At 42.3% G+C, this 18,624-nt stretch overlaps 1 protein-coding gene across 1 annotated transcript in view; it reads left to right on the plus strand.

The window, feature by feature from the left end:
- The window catches only part of PPP2R1B (protein phosphatase 2 scaffold subunit Abeta), a 94,620-nt gene that overhangs the window by 37,624 nt on the left and 38,372 nt on the right, over positions 1-18,624 (plus strand). Inside the window, exons 4-8 of the mRNA XM_082274212.1 lie at positions 6,960-7,192; positions 7,424-7,571; positions 10,866-11,021; positions 11,817-11,931; positions 13,591-13,661. Coding sequence (XP_082130338.1) covers positions 6,960-7,192; positions 7,424-7,571; positions 10,866-11,021; positions 11,817-11,931; positions 13,591-13,661 — 723 coding nt within the window. The remainder of the gene's footprint in view (positions 1-6,959; positions 7,193-7,423; positions 7,572-10,865; positions 11,022-11,816; positions 11,932-13,590; positions 13,662-18,624) is intronic.

An 18,624-nucleotide genomic window follows, 5' to 3' on the forward strand; every position in this document is an offset into this window, starting at 1 on the left:
TTTTGGAGAGAACCTGCCATTGTGATAGATGCATGTCTGCTAGAAACTTTCCCTGTCTTACTGAATATGTGGTTAAAAAATCTATCTGACTTATTTCAGCTACCAAAGGATTTTTTTTTTTTTTTATCTTTAGCTAAATTACATACTTAGGTCCTGGACTTCTGTTAATCACTATTGCCGTTAAACAATACAGAGTGGTGAAGGGCCCACCTGTATCTGTATTTAGATCACAATCTTTAGGTTTTACCTCTAGGTAAGCCTATATTAAGTTAGTGTAAATATATCCTAAACATGCACTGACCTAGCAGCCAGTTACGTCACTGGCACATACACTCTGAAGGAGCGCCGTTTTTTCAGAGCACTGTGCTGTGACTGGTGGCTCCCGCACACATGCTAGGGAGTGACGTCATCGCGGCTCCGGCCAGTCACAGACCAGGAGCCGTGAACCTGGAAGGAAGACTGGGTCTAGATGGATGCATCCTCCAGGGATGGCATCGCTGGAACACTTCATTTTCAGGTAAGTTCACCATAATGTGCTAGTTTGCGATACATACTAGCACGTTTTGCCTTTGCCTTGCAGGTAAGTAAAAAAAAAAAGTGCAGCGGTTATAACTGCTTTAAAAAGCAGCAGCAGATCACCCAGTGTTCTACTCCAAGGGTCTCCAAACTTTCTAAACAAAGGGTCAGTTTACAGTCCTTCAGACTTAAGGAGAGTTGGCGGAAGTAGATCCTTTTTCCAACTCATTGATTATGTTTTTGAATAGTTTTTATCTGATATGTTGGTGTTCTCTTTCATTTGGGAGTTCCAAGTTGCACTTCGTAAATGGCTATACAGCTAGATAAAACAAAACTGTATCTGCCTTCATTTCAGATGCAAAGCAATCAAATGTGATTAATATTAAAGTGGGTGATTCGTTTCTATACCAATTATTACTGTTCTGATTGATAGAAAACATAAACCAATCATATGGTGCATGGAACAGTCATACTAGACAGAATCTAGAAGCAAGTTGCCTACAAAGTGGGAACCTACTGACCAAGGTGGATAGCTTTTGAACTGTAACTCTTAACCATCTAGGTAAAATATACACTTTGCAATAAACTGAGGCTTTGCCTTTGTTGTTATCACCTAAATACTAGTATACATATTGTAATGAAAAGCTGTATTGTCTGCATCCCTTTAGAAGTAGAATTCAGGCTTTACATTGGCAAAATTGATGTTTTCCCATTAGAGAGACCTTTGGGATTTTTGATTTTGTGGTAAGGGATGCAGGGGCGGGACATTATCGCTTCATTCTTGTGGTTTGGAGGCTGCTTATATTTGGTGTTCAGCTTCCTCATATTATCCCTAGGTCCAGCAATAAGATTTTTTTAGCTTCATCCCTGTTTTTGACTTTCTATGATGGTGAGAACCAAACCCTTCTAGGTCTGCATTTTAGCTGCTCTAAATTGGTGCCGTTCTACAGCTGTGTCTGGGCCTCTTTGGTTTTAAACCATATAAAACATATAAAAAGTTGTTTATTTTAATAGGGCCAATATTAGACTTGCTTTATATTATCTTTATTTATATTGGTGTCACATACTCTGCATACCAGAACTCAGAGGGTGGCCCAGCTCTGTCCCAGTCAAGCTCTTTTCTGCTCCAGCAGTGCGGTCATACCTGGTGACTGCATTATCAGAAGGCATGGAAGTTATCAAGCTGTAATAGTTGTAGTTGCCTGGGCACACCCCAATCGCCCTGTGTGGCGCAGATTCCCTCTGTTTAAACCCCTAAAATTTCGGCAAAGGCTCATTAAAAAAAAAAAAAGTGGTACCAAAATAAAATAAAATTGTAAAGAATACAAAATTAAAAATTACTGACACCTTCAGTATATGTACATACATATATATACACATATACACGCACACACATGTGTTTGAGCTTTAAGGTGCACACCCTAATGCAATAGACTGTGCACACCTATGGTTATGCCAAACAGTTTGTATGTTTATTTAACTGTATATTTACTTGTATGATTGGAGTTTATTGCTAGTTACAATTACTGATATCTAGTGGTTAGTATTAATTATAGACACATTTTGCAATTAAAAAGGTTGTAAACCCACTCTTGTAACTTGTACCCATAGGTAAGCCTATGATAAGGCTTACCTATAGGTACTGTAAATATCTCCTAAACATGTACCGTTTAGGAGAGATTTACTTTTCATGCAGCCGATGGCGTCATTGGCACATGCACTCTGAAGGAACGGCCACACGTGCCTTTCCTTCAGAGCCCTGTGCCGTGAACGGCGGCTCCCCGCACGCATGCGCAGGAGTGATGTCATCAACCCTCTGGCCAATCAGATGGCCGGAGGACACGAACCAGGAGGTAGGACGGCCGAACATACCGGCCGTGTCGGTGGTGAGCCGGTGGCAATGCGGGGGCTTTGTTCTATGGTATGTTTTCATAATGAGCTAGTATGCGATGCGTACTAGCTCATTATGCCTTTTTGTCTTTTAGGGTGTTTTTTTTTTTTTTTTTTTGAGTTTACAATCTCCTTTAAGATTGGTACATCCCTTAATCACGTTCATATTTGTATCACACTGTGAGTTTTGAGCAGGTACTATTCAGTGTGAAGCCAAGACATACTACAGGATTTAAAAAAAAAAATCTTCCACTGTTGCGCAAATTGCGCTGTTTGCTGAATTAAAGCAGTAAGGCTGTATTTACACCTGAGTGTAGCATCTGGGCTTTTTATGAGCGAATTTGGCACATTTTCTTTCGCTTTAATGTGGCGTTTTTGCTCTTTGGTTATTTTTTATTTTTTTTTGTTATTAGTCAGTAGATTAAATATTATCTGTTTCATCATTTGTTGCTATGTTCATCTATTTCCCTGGGTCAGTAAAATGTGCCAAATACTGCTCAAAACACGCAAAAGCACATAACACGCAAATCGCGCATTTCTATATACTTATGTGGGAATAAAACGTGCCAAAAACGCACAATTCTGCCCGATTTGAGCTACAAAAAAAGCTCCAGAACTTTTTTGAGCTTCGGGCATTTGGCTTCAGGCGACTTGAGTGGAGATGTGAACCATCTCCATAGCGAAGCATTTATTTTCTCCAGCATTTTGTAACTTTGAGCTTCAAGCTACAAAACATTCATGTGTAAATGAGGCCTAAGGACACTGACATTAACAGCGGGATGAGAACTGGGTGGTGCAGTAGGTCTGCAGCTGATACACAGGCATACTACTGAATAAAGTGGTAAGGCACACTACTGGGGGAACAAATGGATGGGGACACTGCTGAGGGGTGTAAGTGAATGGGGAGATTCATGTAAAACCTATTTCTTTCACTTTATTCATTTATAAATTAATCTTTGCTTTTTTTTCAGCCTATAAATATTTGTAAAATAATGTAGCCCTCATACTGTTATATCTGAAGTAATTACAATGCATATAAGACCTCCTTAATCACAATTTGAAACAGTGGTAATCTAGGAATTTAAAAAAAATAAAAAGAAAAAAAAATTCCCCCATCAAGGCAATATCCTAATGTGCTAGTATACATTGCATATGAGCACATTATGAAAGGCTTATCTTAAAATAAAGCCCTCAAGCGGTGCGCTGTCAACGCTGCAGAGGTTTCCACCTTCATAGGTCTTCCTTCTGAGTTCGCAGACTCCAGCTGTCTGGCCAAGTCGCGTTGACGTCACTTGTGCTGGAGTCTCAGCCATGGCACACAGCTCTGAAGGATGGCACGGGTAATGCCATTCCTTCAGAGCGAATGCACCAGTGACCTCATTGGCTGGTACTGGCTAGAATATCTCCTAAACGGTGCACGTTTAGGAGATTCATTTTATCTACAGGTAATCCTTGCTTTTATTTTCACCTACAGGGAAGCTTATAATAGAGGCTTTACTGCCGCTTTACCAGATGAGGTCCAACTTTTTGGGTGTAGGAAGACTTGAAGCCTCCTTCAGCTTCTCCTATAGCCTCCTTAGATCTAGTTATTGCATGCTTACATCATCACTTATTAGGCTTCTGACTCCTATTATTTGCTGATGAGGTTTCAACACTACATTCTGCTACCTGATGCTTGAAGCTGTCAAATGAAGACGATTGTATTGCGTTCTGACTGTCAAGGATTTGAGAGAATTTCTTCCCTATTTCAGCCTAGTCCATCAAGAAACATGAAAGTTGTTCTTTGACTGATGCCTTGTCCTTTTTTGTCCTTTGTTGGCTTCAGCTACAAAGCTTGCATCTGGCTCCCCACTTCCCTGCCAATCTACTTTGTGCGTCAGCAAGTAAAGCTGCCAAAGTCTTAGATCTCTTCTGAGCATTTTCCGCCTTGTGAAATGAGCGGCCTGCAAGCATTGCGGATATTGAGACATTAGGTGCCATCTGGGGGGCCCTTCTCTCCTGGCTGCTGTCCCAAACTTGTGTTCAATTTGGCAGCTCTTAAATATTTTTATCAACGTCACCAGCTCAGTTGAAACTCATTTATGTAGGTTGGGAGCAGATGCTGCTTGAACAAAACAGGCCGCACCAGGTGGTCTTGTAAGTATACACATAATAAGCTTATGGTGCAGCAGGATTTATAGTAATCAGTGGCTGCTCAGAATTTATGTATATTCTGTGAAAGTGGCTCAAAGTTCCCTTAAAAGACAATCTGTGCTGAGACAAATATAGAGGTCTCCGCAGCCAACCTCTCCCTATGAAAATGCTAATTACCTGACATACTGCTCTGGTATCATCCATTCTCCGAGTCACTGGGGCAAGTATGTAGACCAGGATTTCTGCCTTCACTAGCTGCATACTTCTGTGTCAGTGATTCTGGAAACATTGAATCCAGATGCTGCCAGGCAACATTTTCAGCAGGAGGTCAGCAGTAGCCGTCTTATTTCTCTGTTTTCTTTTAACTCAAATGTATGGAAATGGCACATAATTGGCCTGTATTCTGAGCTATTTCTCCTTTGTTCTTTTGATTCCTGTCCTGCATCCGAATGTAGGTAAAGGCCCGTACACACGTACCGATCGTCGGCATACAAACGTCGGTGGACGAAGGATCTGCCGATTGTACGCGTGTTAGTATGGTGCCTCCGACAGATGTCTGCGCACAATCCGCGGACAAAAGTCTTTCTTGCAAACATGAAAATTTTTGTATGCCGACACCAGAACGGACGATTGTTCGCCAGTCAGTACACAATTCGGCCGACAGACCGCAGATTTGCAAGACTGGGCATGCTCAGAAAATAGAAAACACAGGGAAAGTTAACCATTACATGACATCACTTCTGCAGTCGGCGGACAAAATTCTTGTGCTGTCCTTGTGCTGTCTTTGCACTTTTCAGCAGACACCGACATCCCGGGGAGAAAAGAGGAACATTTGTAAGCCGACCATCGGTACGTGTGTACGGGGCTTGAGAGCAGGAACATGCCAACATGAGATTAAGCAGCTGCAATGCTTGTTCCTTTCAAAAATAGATTTCCCGCAGCAGATTATAGGCTATACTCCTTGCCTTTTTAATAAGCGTAAAGATGGTATTTTTATGTGAAAATGTTTTAAAGGTGTTTTGAGTAAACTCTTGTATGTGTGGCATTTATTCTTGATCACACAAAAGCCCATAGACATCACTGGCCTCAGCAGATCCTCCAACTAATGGGTCCTGTTATTTGGCTAGGTTTGGTTCTTCTGGCTTATGGAGATAATGGAGAGGATGCTGGTGCCTGTTGAGCACATGGACATGTTTTGCTTGTGTGGCATGTTAAAGCTGGCATGTAACCATCAATCCGAAAGCGTTTAGCACTATATGAGGCAAGTGCATGTAATTTGTTAGGTCTGCACAAGGGCAGAACTTATTTGTTGGTAATCAGGCAGCTTAGCCTGATTATGAGCAGAACTGTATGCCCATGTAAAATACAGATAGTGGTTACCACCGTTATGTATTAAATAAAATATTTTTTAAATGGCATGTAACAGTACATTATTTTTTTGTTCACTTCCTGTAAGACATTGCAGTCTTTGGATAGCAGTATCCAGAAGTTTCAGGCAGCAGCCCACTGGCATTTCACAAATCATCAATTTAGTCTAAAGCCTCATACACACGCATCGATTATTGGCCGGGAATTTTCGGCCAACATCCGATCGGCCGATTTTCGGCTTGTTAGTATGATGCTTCCGACAACCGACTGCGACTTTTCGGCCGCAAAAAATCTGGTGTGCAGGCTATAAAATTTTTGTTGGCCAACAACACAATGGCCGATTTTCCGTCAGTCAGTACAGATTTCGGCAGACAAAAATCTGATGAGCAAGACTGGGCATGCTCAGAGAAGAAAAAACACACGGAAAGTAAACCAGCACATGACATCGCTTCTGAAGTAGATTTTTGTTGGCCGAGAAAATTCGTGAGCAGTCTAGGCACATTCCAACCAACAAAACACCACTCTGGACAAAAGTCGGACGATCGGTCGGCCGATAATCATTGCGTGTGTACAAGGCATTAGTCAGGAAACAGTTAAGGAGAGCACAGAGAGATCATTGTCCTGCTGCATATTCACTATCCAGTCTACTGGATGGTGTCGAGGTGACATCACTGTATTGTTTGGCGATAATGCTGAGAGAGGTGTACCTGTCGTTGATATGCATTGTGGCAGTGGTGTGTGTGAGTGGTGAATGAACAACACTGCAGATTTTTCTGCAGCCAAGCTGGTTACACACATACTGTACGTATTTCAGCTTTAAATACATGGTAAAGACTAAGGGTGTGAGAGGAACATCCTGGAGAATAGTAAAAGGGGTTCTGTTGAGTGCAAACTAATATATTAGACACTGGAATTCCATTTTAGGGTTTTATGCCAAACAATCCTCAGTTAAATACTTTTTTCTTTTCTGTCTTGTAAGTGCTCTTTTGTTAGGCTGCTGTAGTTCATTACTGTGTTCTGCCTCCAGTAATTCATGTCTTTAATATACACAGCCTCCATTGGAAAGCTTAGCAACTGTTGAAGAGACAGTAGTTCGTGACAAGGCAGTGGAGTCCTTGAGGAAGATCTCTCATGAACATTCTCCTGTTGACCTTGAAGCTCATTTTGTGCCACTAGTGAAACGTCTAGCCAGTGGAGACTGGTTCACATCACGTACATCGGCTTGTGGGCTCTTCAGCGTATGCTATCCAAGAGTTTCTAGTACCGTCAAGATGGAAATTAGGCAGTAAGTCCAACTTGGATTTAATCAGTTTAAAAAAAAGAAAAAAAAAAATTATTTGTATTTTTTTGATATGCCGCTTAACATAAAAATGTATTAGGAAACACTTCTGGCTGGAATAGTTTACCAAAATCTCATGTATGTATGCATATATTTGTGTGTATGTATGTGTAGATGTATATATAAATGATTGCATTTTTTCTTTTTTTTTTTTTTTTTTTTTTTTTTTGTATGTAGACATTTCCGCAATCTTTGCTCTGATGACACTCCAATGGTACGACGTGCTGCTGCTTCAAAGCTTGGTGAATTTGCTAAAGTACTTGAACTGGAGTATGTGAAAAATGATATCATTCCACTCTTTACCAACCTAGCCTCGGATGAGCAGGTGAGTGATGGATCATGCCATATGGATAGATTTTCATAGAATATTGGAGAATTAAAAGATAATGAAAGTTTTGAACATTCTCTGTATGTACCCTGCATTTGTTATATTGATGTACTAAAAACATTTTTCCCTGATATAGTACCTGTCAGTAGGGATGTCCTCAGGCGTGTTTAAAATCGTACCCGCCAGTGACTGCTTCCTGGGTGGGTACGATCCAAACACGCCTGAGCCCATTCCTACCTGTCAGGTGATTGCTTTCAGAGTATGAGGTATATTGGACGTTTATATTTTTAAACTCCACTACAGAATGCCTTCAGGTCTGATTTCACAAACGGGACATTTACATGTTAAGTGATCAAATAGGGTATCTTATTCATTTATGGGCATCCTTTTTTTTTTTCTTCTATTTTTTGTTATGGGTATGATATCAAGTATCTTTTTGTTGAATTTGTGTTGAGTGTTTTTGGCTACATTTTTAATGTGTGTAATGGCTCTTTCACACGGTCCACCTCCGTAGGCGGATCCATGCTGCTCAGCAGGGATCGATCCGCCGATCCCCGCTGAGCCGGCGGATGACAGCTCCGTTTCCGCTTGCAGTGCGGAGATGGAGGTGTCACAGCCCCCGCTGCTCTCTATGGGGGATCGAATGAAAGCGGACCGCCTGTCCGCTCTCATCCGATCCCTGAACGGATGGAAAAATAGGGTTTCCATCCGTCCGGATTTCATGGACAGGATCGGATACGGATGGCAGTGGGTGTCAGCGGAGGTGTCTCCGCTGACATCCGCTGCCCCATAGAGCTGCATGGAGGATCCGATCAGATCCACCTAAAAAACTGACAGGCGGATCTGATGGGATTGCCCGTGAGAAAGAGCCCTAAGAGTGTCTTCACCTAATGTGTAGGGAGGGATATTTTAAGCATTAGGAGAAACAGTCAATCAACAACAATTAAAGCATAGCTTTAGTCAAAATGTAAAATCATATATTTCCCTGTTGTATTTCAGTTATCTCTAGCCTAAATCTCAATATTCTTAAAGTTGGCAAACTTAAATTGTGCATATCCCCACTCACTTAGTTCCTTTAAGCTCAGTGACCTATTCACTATGCCCTGTTAGTAGGCACTGTTGTGTCACACATTTCACAGACCCTGCTTTCTGAACTACAAAGGAGGCGTTTTTGTTGAATGAGTCCATGCAGGTATGCTTGCAATGCTACCATTGTATAAACCAGTCAGCCGTAACTTTGACTGAAATTTATGTGAATAATCATTATTATCTTGTTACAATGGCATCTGAAAGTCAGTGGGATATATTAGGCAGCAAATAAACATATTGTCCATAAAGTTGATGAGTTGAAAGCAGAAAAAAATGGGTATCGCCGTTTGCTGTGTATGGGGCTGCTTAGTAGCAGACTGGTCAGTGTGCTCTTGCTATCCACAGCTAAAAGTTCCTACAATGGTTATGCCAGCATCAGAACTGAACCACTCAGCAATGGAGGTGACCTGGCCCCACAAATCACATTTTCTTTTACATCATGTGGATGGCCAGGTGCATTGCTCACCTGAAGAAACGATGGCATGAGGATGCAGAATAGAAAATGGGCAAGCAAGTGGAGGCAGTGTGTTGCTTTGAGTAATATTCTGCTGTGAACCCTTGATCCTTCCATTCATGTGGATGTTACTTTGACAAGTACCACCTACCTATACATTGCTTTTGGCCACGTACACTCCTACATAGAAACGATATTCTCTAATGGCAATGGCCTCTTTGAGCAGGATAACACGCCCTGCTACACTGCAAAAACAGTACAAGAATGGTTTGAGGAACAAAACAATGAGTTTGAGGTGTTAACTTGCCCTCCAAATTCTCCAAATCTCAATTCATCAAGCATCTGTCAGGTGTGCTGGAAAAAGAAGCCCAATTTGTGGAGGCCCCGCCTCAACCACACAACCAACACAAGACTGAGGCTTGGTTTACACTACTGTGATGCGATTTTTAACTCCCATTTGCAGTGTGACTTTGGTTGTGTTTTTGATGTAGTTTGCGCCTGTGGGATCAAATCACACTATAAATTGCACCAAAGTAGCTTGTGAGCCTTTTCCAAAATCGCACCACACAGTTTCATTGATGTGAATAGGTGCCATTTGAAAGTAGTGGGATTTCTCTTGTCATGAGATTGTGCAACTCAAGTCATATCTGAAATCTTACTAGTGTGAACGAGGCCTTAAATAATCTAACTGACAGCTTGGTGCCAGATACCACAGCATACTTTCAGAGGTCTAGGAGCATCTATGCCTCAGCAGTTCATGGCTGCTTTGGGGGCAAAAAGGGGTAACCTACTCAATATTAGATGGGTGGTCATAAAGTTATGGCTGATAGGTGTATATATAGTCCTTAGAAATTGAAAGTAAAGTCGCAAAGCATGCAGAGAGTCCATGAAGTGGGCGAAAGAGATGGCCAGCAGAGAGTCCACACTCGCAATATGAAAGGAGATTTTTCAAGTACCCCCTTATGCTGGAGTGTCAAAAATAAGTATGGTTTGTATTGCTGTTAAAATGATGATATAAAATGAAAGTGTATGCTGTGACCATAGAATTACCTTACAGCGTAAAATGTTGTTCTAGTCAAATACGAACTAAGCCTAAACCTTCTCCCACCCCCATTCTAAGTCCTATTCTAACTACCCTGTAAAGAAAAGATGTCTGTACTTATATTGAGGACGCTCCCGTCTAGTCACCTTATTGGGTCCCAGTGCCAGCTTAAGTGTAGTTTAGGGACAGCCGACAACAGCTGCGCTATAGTAAGCATATGGGTGCACTCAATGTCGGCGATCTTCTCTACTCTGAACCTGGTCATTGAAGAGATAATGTGACCGGACCAGAGCGCCCTCAGCAATAGGGTAAGTATAGATTGCTTTCCTTTACAGGGTATTACGAATAGGCTTAGAATAGGGGTGGAAGTAGTTTGTTAGTATTTTATTGGAATTGCACTGTAAGCAGAATAGCCAATGTCCAGCTACAATTCCCATGATTCCCCACTTTATTTTTTTTAACTTGATGCATAGATTTGTGTTGCAGACCATTGGTACCATTCGGCTAGCATGTCCCTGAGTGAAATCACTGCATCCAGAAGCTGAGGAAAGCTGTGTATTGGAATGAAAACAGTGCCTCAACAATTTGTGTTTTTTTACTATTGCATATTAGGAAGACTGGTTGTAAATCTGTATGAAATAACATTGTTCTCCCATAGCGAACATAAAAAATCCTCATCTTATCTACGATTTTTTTATTGCTGTAGGACTCTGTGAGACTATTGGCTGTTGAAGCCTGCGTTAGCATTGCTCAGCTTCTTCCAGAAGAGGATCTTGAAGCTTTGGTGATGCCTACTCTTCGACAAGCAACTGAAGATAAATCTTGGCGTGTCCGCTACATGGTGGCTGACAAATTTTCAGAGGTAGTGAAAAATATACAGCTGAGTGTGAGGATAATGCTTCTATCACCAACCAGCTAATGTCCTATAAATGTTGGTGTTTTTTTTTTTTTTGTTTTTTTGGTAAGCTGAGCTCCCACAGATAAACTAATGTATTTGATAAAATATTTGTTAAAATATTTTTAATCAAACAATTCAGCCAAGCGCTCACTCCGAAGGGGAAGACCGGCGTGCTGCTCTCCTCAGGCAGGGAACTCCAACATGGGTGCATAAAAGAAAAGGAGGCGCAAACACCTAGTGCATTACCTGTGGTCACCGTTTAATGGTGGTTGTTTCCATGTGACCATGGTAACAGGCAGAGGTGGGTCTCACACTGAGTCGCTCACCCGGCCCACGGATGTGACACAGCACGGGTCTTGGAACGCAGAGCGAGTGGCGTGCGTTCCAGGACCCGGAAGTAAGTCTACCCGAAGAGCGTCTACCCAAAAGAGTATTAGCTATTACTAAGTCTGCTCAGCTTTGGTATTCTACAGAGTGCTGACACATGAGGACAGCATGTTTTGTTTCAGCAGCAGACAGGGATTTGCCTTTGATGCTGCCTGAGCACAGCTCTTCTTACTGTATGTAGTTGATGCTACTACAGTATGATACAAAGCAAGAAGAATAACTTGGTTATGGAAATAGTTTATTTGGGTCAGCTTTGCCCAAACTAAAGTGAAAAGAAGCATGGACCTAAATGTAATCCGCTTTAAGGACAGGTGTGATAGTTGCTACCTTGAGGGTAAGTTCTTAGTAGCTGACATCTTATTTTCTTTTCAGCTCCAGAAAGCTGTTGGGCCAGAGATCACAAAGAATGACCTTGTTCCAGCATTCCAGAATCTCTTAAAAGATTGTGAAGCAGAAGTTAGAGCTGCAGGAGCGCACAAAGTAAAAGGTAAGCCAGGCGTTACTAGATTGGCTCTTTTGGAATTAAATCTTATTTTTTGCTTTAACATACAGTATGTTCTTTTTACTGCTGAAACTGATGCTGAGATAGTGTATCGGGCAATAAAGTGGTATTCACCACTGAAGCAAATATTTAATATATTGCAGCTTACAATTTAATAGATGCGGTGGCTGAATTGGTATTCTATTTTGGCTTTCTTACCTTTTTCACCTGAACTAGCCAGTTATTATTTTTCAAAAGAACAAGCTCTCCTGCAAAATGTATAAATTAGTGATGGGAAGAAACCATTTAACACTAGCAGTGGTGCTTACAATGATCAGCTTTTAAAACCTTTTATCCCAAAAGGAAAAAAACGATTTGCTGTAACTGCTTATGAAGTATTAGCTGGAGTTTGGCTTCAGTTTTAGTATCTAAATCTGCTAGTACATCGAACAGTGTTTCCCAACCTTTTTACCTTCAAGGAGCACCTGGCAAAAAATCCTTGATCTTCGGGAACCCCTGAACTAAGGTTTACATCTACAGCTCATGGAACATTTGTATGATCAGCAAGCTGTAGATATAACAAGAATTATTTTTAGAAGTGGCATTAAACAATAGAATAAATATTAAAACATGCCTCCCTAATGTGAAACTTGTTTGCTTTTTTTGCACAGATGCTCAATTCTGAGTCAAACTGGAGATGAGCAGTATACAGGGATACAGGAGAGAACAGTATTAGGGAGGGAGAGAGAGGGGAGGTGCACATGGGGGCCAGGAGAACACAGCACAGTACAGGGGGGCAAGAAGTAAACTGGAGGATGTGTGGTACTGGGAACTGTAGTGGTATACCTCATGCAGAGTAGCTCAGGGAAGCTGCTGGATTGCAGTCGTATCTCACACTGATTCCTGCCCACCCTTCTCTCCCGAGTGATGTCCTGCGCAGGCTCCTGGGATGGACAGGAGGAGAGGGCCAGCTGGAAAGACTCTGGACAGTGATGTCAGTTGTTTTCCCCTGCACTATAAGGGAATGTGATCTACAGTTTTTCCTGCTTCTGATGAATAGTAGATCGTGGAGGACCCCCCCCCCCCCCCAAATGTAGCCACTACATCTAATGATTGGTAAACTTCTATATGTTTTTGGTTTAATGCTGCGATATGATTTACACCTAAAGGCCAAAAAAAGCAAGAATGTAATATCCTTGCTTTTTTTTTTTTTAAATAAATTACCTACTGAAAAGTGTAGCTGCAGCTTTCTTTCATTGTTTAACTTTTCTTTTTCTTGCAGCAGTTTGACCTTTTGAAAATAGTGCCTTTTGGTGGTCATTTTTAAAATATACATGTATCTCATTCTATTTCAACATATTTGTGTATATTTGAGTTTTTCTCTTTTTTTCTTAGAGTAGCGAAGTCGAGATTTTGTGGTTCTTTGTGTTCCTGTTTAGAGAGATTCTTTCTTGCATTCTCTTTCTGTCCTGGCTACCATAGTCATCCACTTTATCCAAAAATGTTGCTGGAGTTGGGTTTTACTGTTTTCTATAGTCAAATGCTTTTTTTTTTTTTTTCCCGAAGTGTGCTAAGTGTTTTTAATGTGAATACAGTTCAGAATAGATGTCATTGATCTCTGACGGCTGGCTACAAAGAAAATGTATTTTATTTTATTTTTCCTAGAATTTTGTGAGAATTTGCCCTCTGATGGAAGAGAAGCAATAATCATGAACAACATTTTACCCTATGTAAAGGTAATTTTTCCTGTGCATGTAAAAATCAGCATTTTTTTTTTTTTTTTTGCTAGAAAATTACTTAAAACCCCCAAACCTATATTTTCTTAAAGCAGAGTTCTTGGAGAATAAAATAATGGCTTTTGCAATTTTTTAATGTCACATAATATTTGCGTGGCCAATTTTTAAATGCAAATTGTCAGGTAAAAATACACTTTAAATTTAATTTCAGTAAAATAAAAGATGTCAGGTAAATAGATATCAAAACTTGTCAAGATTTTAGTATTGTGCACACCTAAGATTCTAAAGTTGGCCATACATTATATAATTTTCTTATTCAATTTCCTTTTAGATTTACCTTCAACTATGTAGTGCAAGGGCCTGCCTGATTGCATACATATTGAAAGTATTTAGGTTTGACTTCATATTATATGGTTTTAGTAAATCTAAAGGGAAAATTGTATAATGCTCATGCCAGCCTAACTCTTCACTATGCTAGCCAAAGCTAGAAGGTTTTGACTGGAGATGGGCTTTAAGGTAACGTGCAGCTTCAGTTTATAATATTGCACACATTACCATCTGATTGTGCATTCTCCCTTGTTGGCTACCAAGGAATTTCATAAAATTCAACCCCAATGCATTTAGTAATGACTTGACTACATCCCAAAAAAAACTACACTACATCTCTCTTTTGTTCAATGATGGAAACAGCTCCTGATTCTTCTTAACCATTGGGTTATTCTGCCCCCCCCCTACAGAAGTAGGACAGTAGGCAGAAAAAAAATTCGGGGGATCGCAGTACTAGGCTACTTGGATGATTGCCTTCTGTGAGCGGCGTCTTTTTCTGCTCTGGTGCAGAACCTGGAAATCACAACTCTACGGGAGATCGGCTGGATTTTGAATTTTTAGAAGTCTACCCTGGTTTCTCATCCACAAAGCTGGACTATTTGGGCCTGACTCTGGACACGGCCATAGCCAGAGTGCTCCTTCCTCTAGACAAACTCCAGAAATTTCAGGCTACAATTCGCCTCCTGCTGTCCAGCAAATTGTCAGCCCTCCAAACTTGCATGCGGGTGCTGGCCCTAATGGTGTCTATCTTTGAGGCGGTTCCGTTTGCACAGTTCCATATGAGGTCCTTGCAAAAGGAGATTCTGACCAAATGGGACGAAACTCCGCAGTCTCTGGACAATCGGATCTGGCTGAATCAGGAAACAAAGGAATCCCTGAAATGGTGGCTTCGCTCGCCGACACTTCAGCTGGGCAAGCCCTTCCTCCCCCTTGAATTGGACAGTGGTCACCGCGGATGTCGGTTGGGGAGGCATCCTCTGCAAGCATATTCTGCTCAGGGGATCTGGACGATGGGAATTATGTCCTGGAACTCCGAACGATCAGACTGTGTCTGGATCATTAGACAGATTGTCTTCAGGGATGCCCAGTGCGAATTCAAACCGACAATGCCACGGCTGTGGCTTATGTCAATTACTAATGCGGCCGCTTCTGCGCTTATTTGATGGGGGTGGATGTCCTAAATGGATCCCTGGTTAGGGACCATTTTGATGCCTTCTATTTTGGGACCCTCCCTGGGGGTCCCGAAGACCGCATGGTGCGCCGTGGGGGCTGCCATTTTGCTGTGGTTCATGATCTCGGTATTCCTATTAGTTTGTATGGGCAGCCATTTTACGTATTTCTCCATTGAGACTGTATTGTGGCCATTTTCTTGAGGTCCGTGAGCTGGACAGACATGCAGCACATGAGAGGCAGAGCTTCCTCTTCCTGTGCAGCTCAGTGTTACTTTTGTTTTCTGCACTTTTCAGACTGGACGTTTTATCTCTGGGCTCTGGTATAGTTTTCTGGGGGCTCCCTGTTGGTTTTTTCCTCCTCCTGCTCTATTATACAAGATATAATATACTAATCATTGTTGGGGGTCCGCAGTATTAGCGGTGGGAATTATTTATTGCAAATGGAGTCCCAGGATAGAATTTCACCTGCAGACCCCCTGGAAATGACTGTGAGACCCTCCGGTTCACAGTTGCAGCCAGAAATCGCAGTTTTTTTTTTTTTTTTTTTTTTTTGCAAAGCCTGATTTCAGAAGTGGAATTTGTCTGTTCTGGTGTTGCCCGCTGCAAACATCCTCCGCCCTCACCTCCATCGGCAGGGTCCTCTGACTCTGAGATATATTTGGGTGCCGCAGACCACCTTGAGGGGGTCAGTGTCTTCGTATTCTGACGGTGAAAAGGACCTGTCCTCCTCAGCCGCCGCGCACACGCGCATTGGTGGGATCCCTGATAGTTTCATTGTGAAAAACGTTAAAAATGGCTGAACCCCCAGCGCCAGGTAAGCAGGTGTCTTTTTTGGCTCCCGCAAATCCCATAAGTCGTGCAAGGTGTTCCCTTGTCCGGAATTTTTTCACACTATTGTGGATGAAACGTTCTGATAGCGCAGACTGCCACTGAATAGGTGAAGTTACTTAAAAGTAACTTGGAAGCTGAACGGCTCCCCCCTGCGGTGCTGGAACTGATGGACCAAGTGTGCTTAAGTCCTGGTGTTCACGCGTGATACGTCCCTGGATGTAGCCCCGTTAGTGGCCAGGGCGTCGGCAGTGGGGATTGCTTTTAGGCGCATGGTGTGGCTAAAGAGCTGGTCTGCTGACCAGGCTTCCAAAAAGGCCTTGACTAATCTTCCTTTCACAGGGGAGAGGCTGTTTGGATCCTCTCTGGATGAGTTGATCAAAGGCCTCACTGGGGTAAGAGTACTCTTCTTCCTCAATCATCTAAGGGTAAGGCACTAGGTGTTAGACGGGGGTCGTCTTTTGCTACTCGTAGGCGGCCAGTTCGTACCTCCGGGTCGCAAGCAATGGTACTGCTGTTCAGGTCTTCTGGGGGTTTCGAGAACACCTGCTCATGTAAATCGGAAATGGACTATGCCGGCTCTGCAGATGAATCTTCATCTGCGTGATGGGGCACCCTCGCCCATTACTGGGGTGGGGGGATGTCTTCGTTTTTTTTTTTTTTTTTTCCGGAGCTGGGTTCCTCACAAGTATGTTTTTATAGGGGCTATATTTGTTTTTTACGTTTTTATAGGGGATTCCGCTTTGGTGAGGGTCTTCCCTCCCTCGGACAAGCTGCAAAAGTTACAGGGCACTATCTGATTGCTGTTGGCAGTCTGTCTTTTCTGCAAAATTGCAGAGGCTCAGGGAGATAGTTTTTTTTTTTTTTTTTTTTTCCATGAGCCACTGGGCAACTTGTCTGCAAGATTGTCCGGTCCGGATTCAATCGGCCTATGCTTTGGCTTATTGTAATCATCAAGGGGCAATAAGTGTGTCTTGGCGGCCCGGGAGTGGTTCCTTTGCCCGTAGGTTTTTTTCATCTTCTTTGTGTCCGGTGGGGGACACCCAAGGTCAATTTGTTTGTTTCTTGCCTCACCTAGACTGTTCAGAGGTTCGTAGTCAGATGCTCTGGTGGCTCCTTGGGGTCAGTACTAACTGATTTATGCCTTCCATACTTTGGATCTCCTGCCGGGACTTTCACGCAGGATAGAAGTGGAAGGAATTCTGGTCATTTTGGTGGCCCCAGACTGGTCTCGCCAGTCTTGGTACGCAGATCGTGTAAGGTTGGTCGCTGATGCTCCTTGGAGACCTACTCACAGGGAAGATCTGCTGTCTCAATGCCCAATCTTTCATCCTGCTTTACTGTCACTGGCTTTAATGGCATGGCTGTTGTAAGCCGAGTGTTGAGAGATAGAGGTCTTTCTAACTCAGTGATTCCCTATGAGTCTATGAATAAGGAAGAGCTGCGTCTGTCGAACGATAGCCAAAACTGGATTTTTGTAAGAACTTACCGTAAAATCCTTTTTTCAGAAGTTTATCGACAGACGCAGCACCCGCCCCTCTACTTCTGAGTTATGGGGTTTTTGCTAACACTGCGTGCAACCAAACTGTTTGAGAATAGCAGAGCCTGAGGTGTTATGCCTGCTGCGACAGCCCCCATAGGCGTGTACAAGTTTTTTTTTTTTTTTTTTCCCACCTAGTGTCTATCCCTAGGAGGGGCATAACCTTATTAGTCTATGAATAAGGAAGAGCTGCGTCTGTCAAACTTCAGAGAAAAGGATTTTACGGTAAGTTCTTACAAAAATCCATTTTTTTTAAAATTAACTTGTTATGAGTAAAGATCCGCTTTAACCACATGCGGACCTCCCCACGTACATTTACCGTGGCAGGACGGCCGCTCTGTGCCTAGTACCTACCTAGTACGTGATCAGACACTTCCGGGTCTGGGGCACGCATGCCGCTGACCTGATGTCCGCTGGCGCCTGCCGATTAGACAGTACAGAGGGAGAATGACAGTCTACATACAGTGGCTATAAAAAGTCTACACAACCCTGTAAAATGTCAGGTTTCTGTGATGTGAAAAAAAAAAGACTCAAGATCAATTATTTCAGAACTTTTTCCACCTTTTTAATGTGATCCATAAACTGTACAACTCAGTTGAACAACAAACTAAAATCTTTTAGGTGGAGGGAAGTAAAAATAAAAAAAATTAAATATGGTTGCATAAGTGTGCACACCCTAAACTAATACTTTGTTGAAGCCCCTTTTGATTTTATTACAGCACTCAGTCTTTTTGGACAGGAGTCTGCGAGGGCATCTCTTGTGCACAGTCCTCTTCAGATCACCCCACAGATTTTCCATCCGATTCAGGTCTGGGCTCTGGCTGGGCCATCCAAAACTTTCATCTTCTGGTGAAGCCATTCCTTTGTTGATTTGGATGTGTTTTGGGTCAATGAAGTTGCTCTTTATGTTCAGCTTTCTAGCAGAAGTCAGAAGGTTTTGTGCAATATTGACTGCTACTTGGAACTGTTCATAATCCCCTCTACCTTGACTAAGTCCCCTGTTCCAGCTGAAGAAAAACAGCCCCAAAGCATGATGCTACCACCACCATGCTTCACTGTGGGTATGGTGTACTTTTGAGATGTGCAGTGTTGTTTT

Source organism: Pelophylax lessonae (genome assembly GCF_965119305.1).
Source record: "Pelophylax lessonae genome assembly, chromosome: 12".
Taxonomy (NCBI): domain Eukaryota; kingdom Metazoa; phylum Chordata; class Amphibia; order Anura; family Ranidae; genus Pelophylax; species Pelophylax lessonae.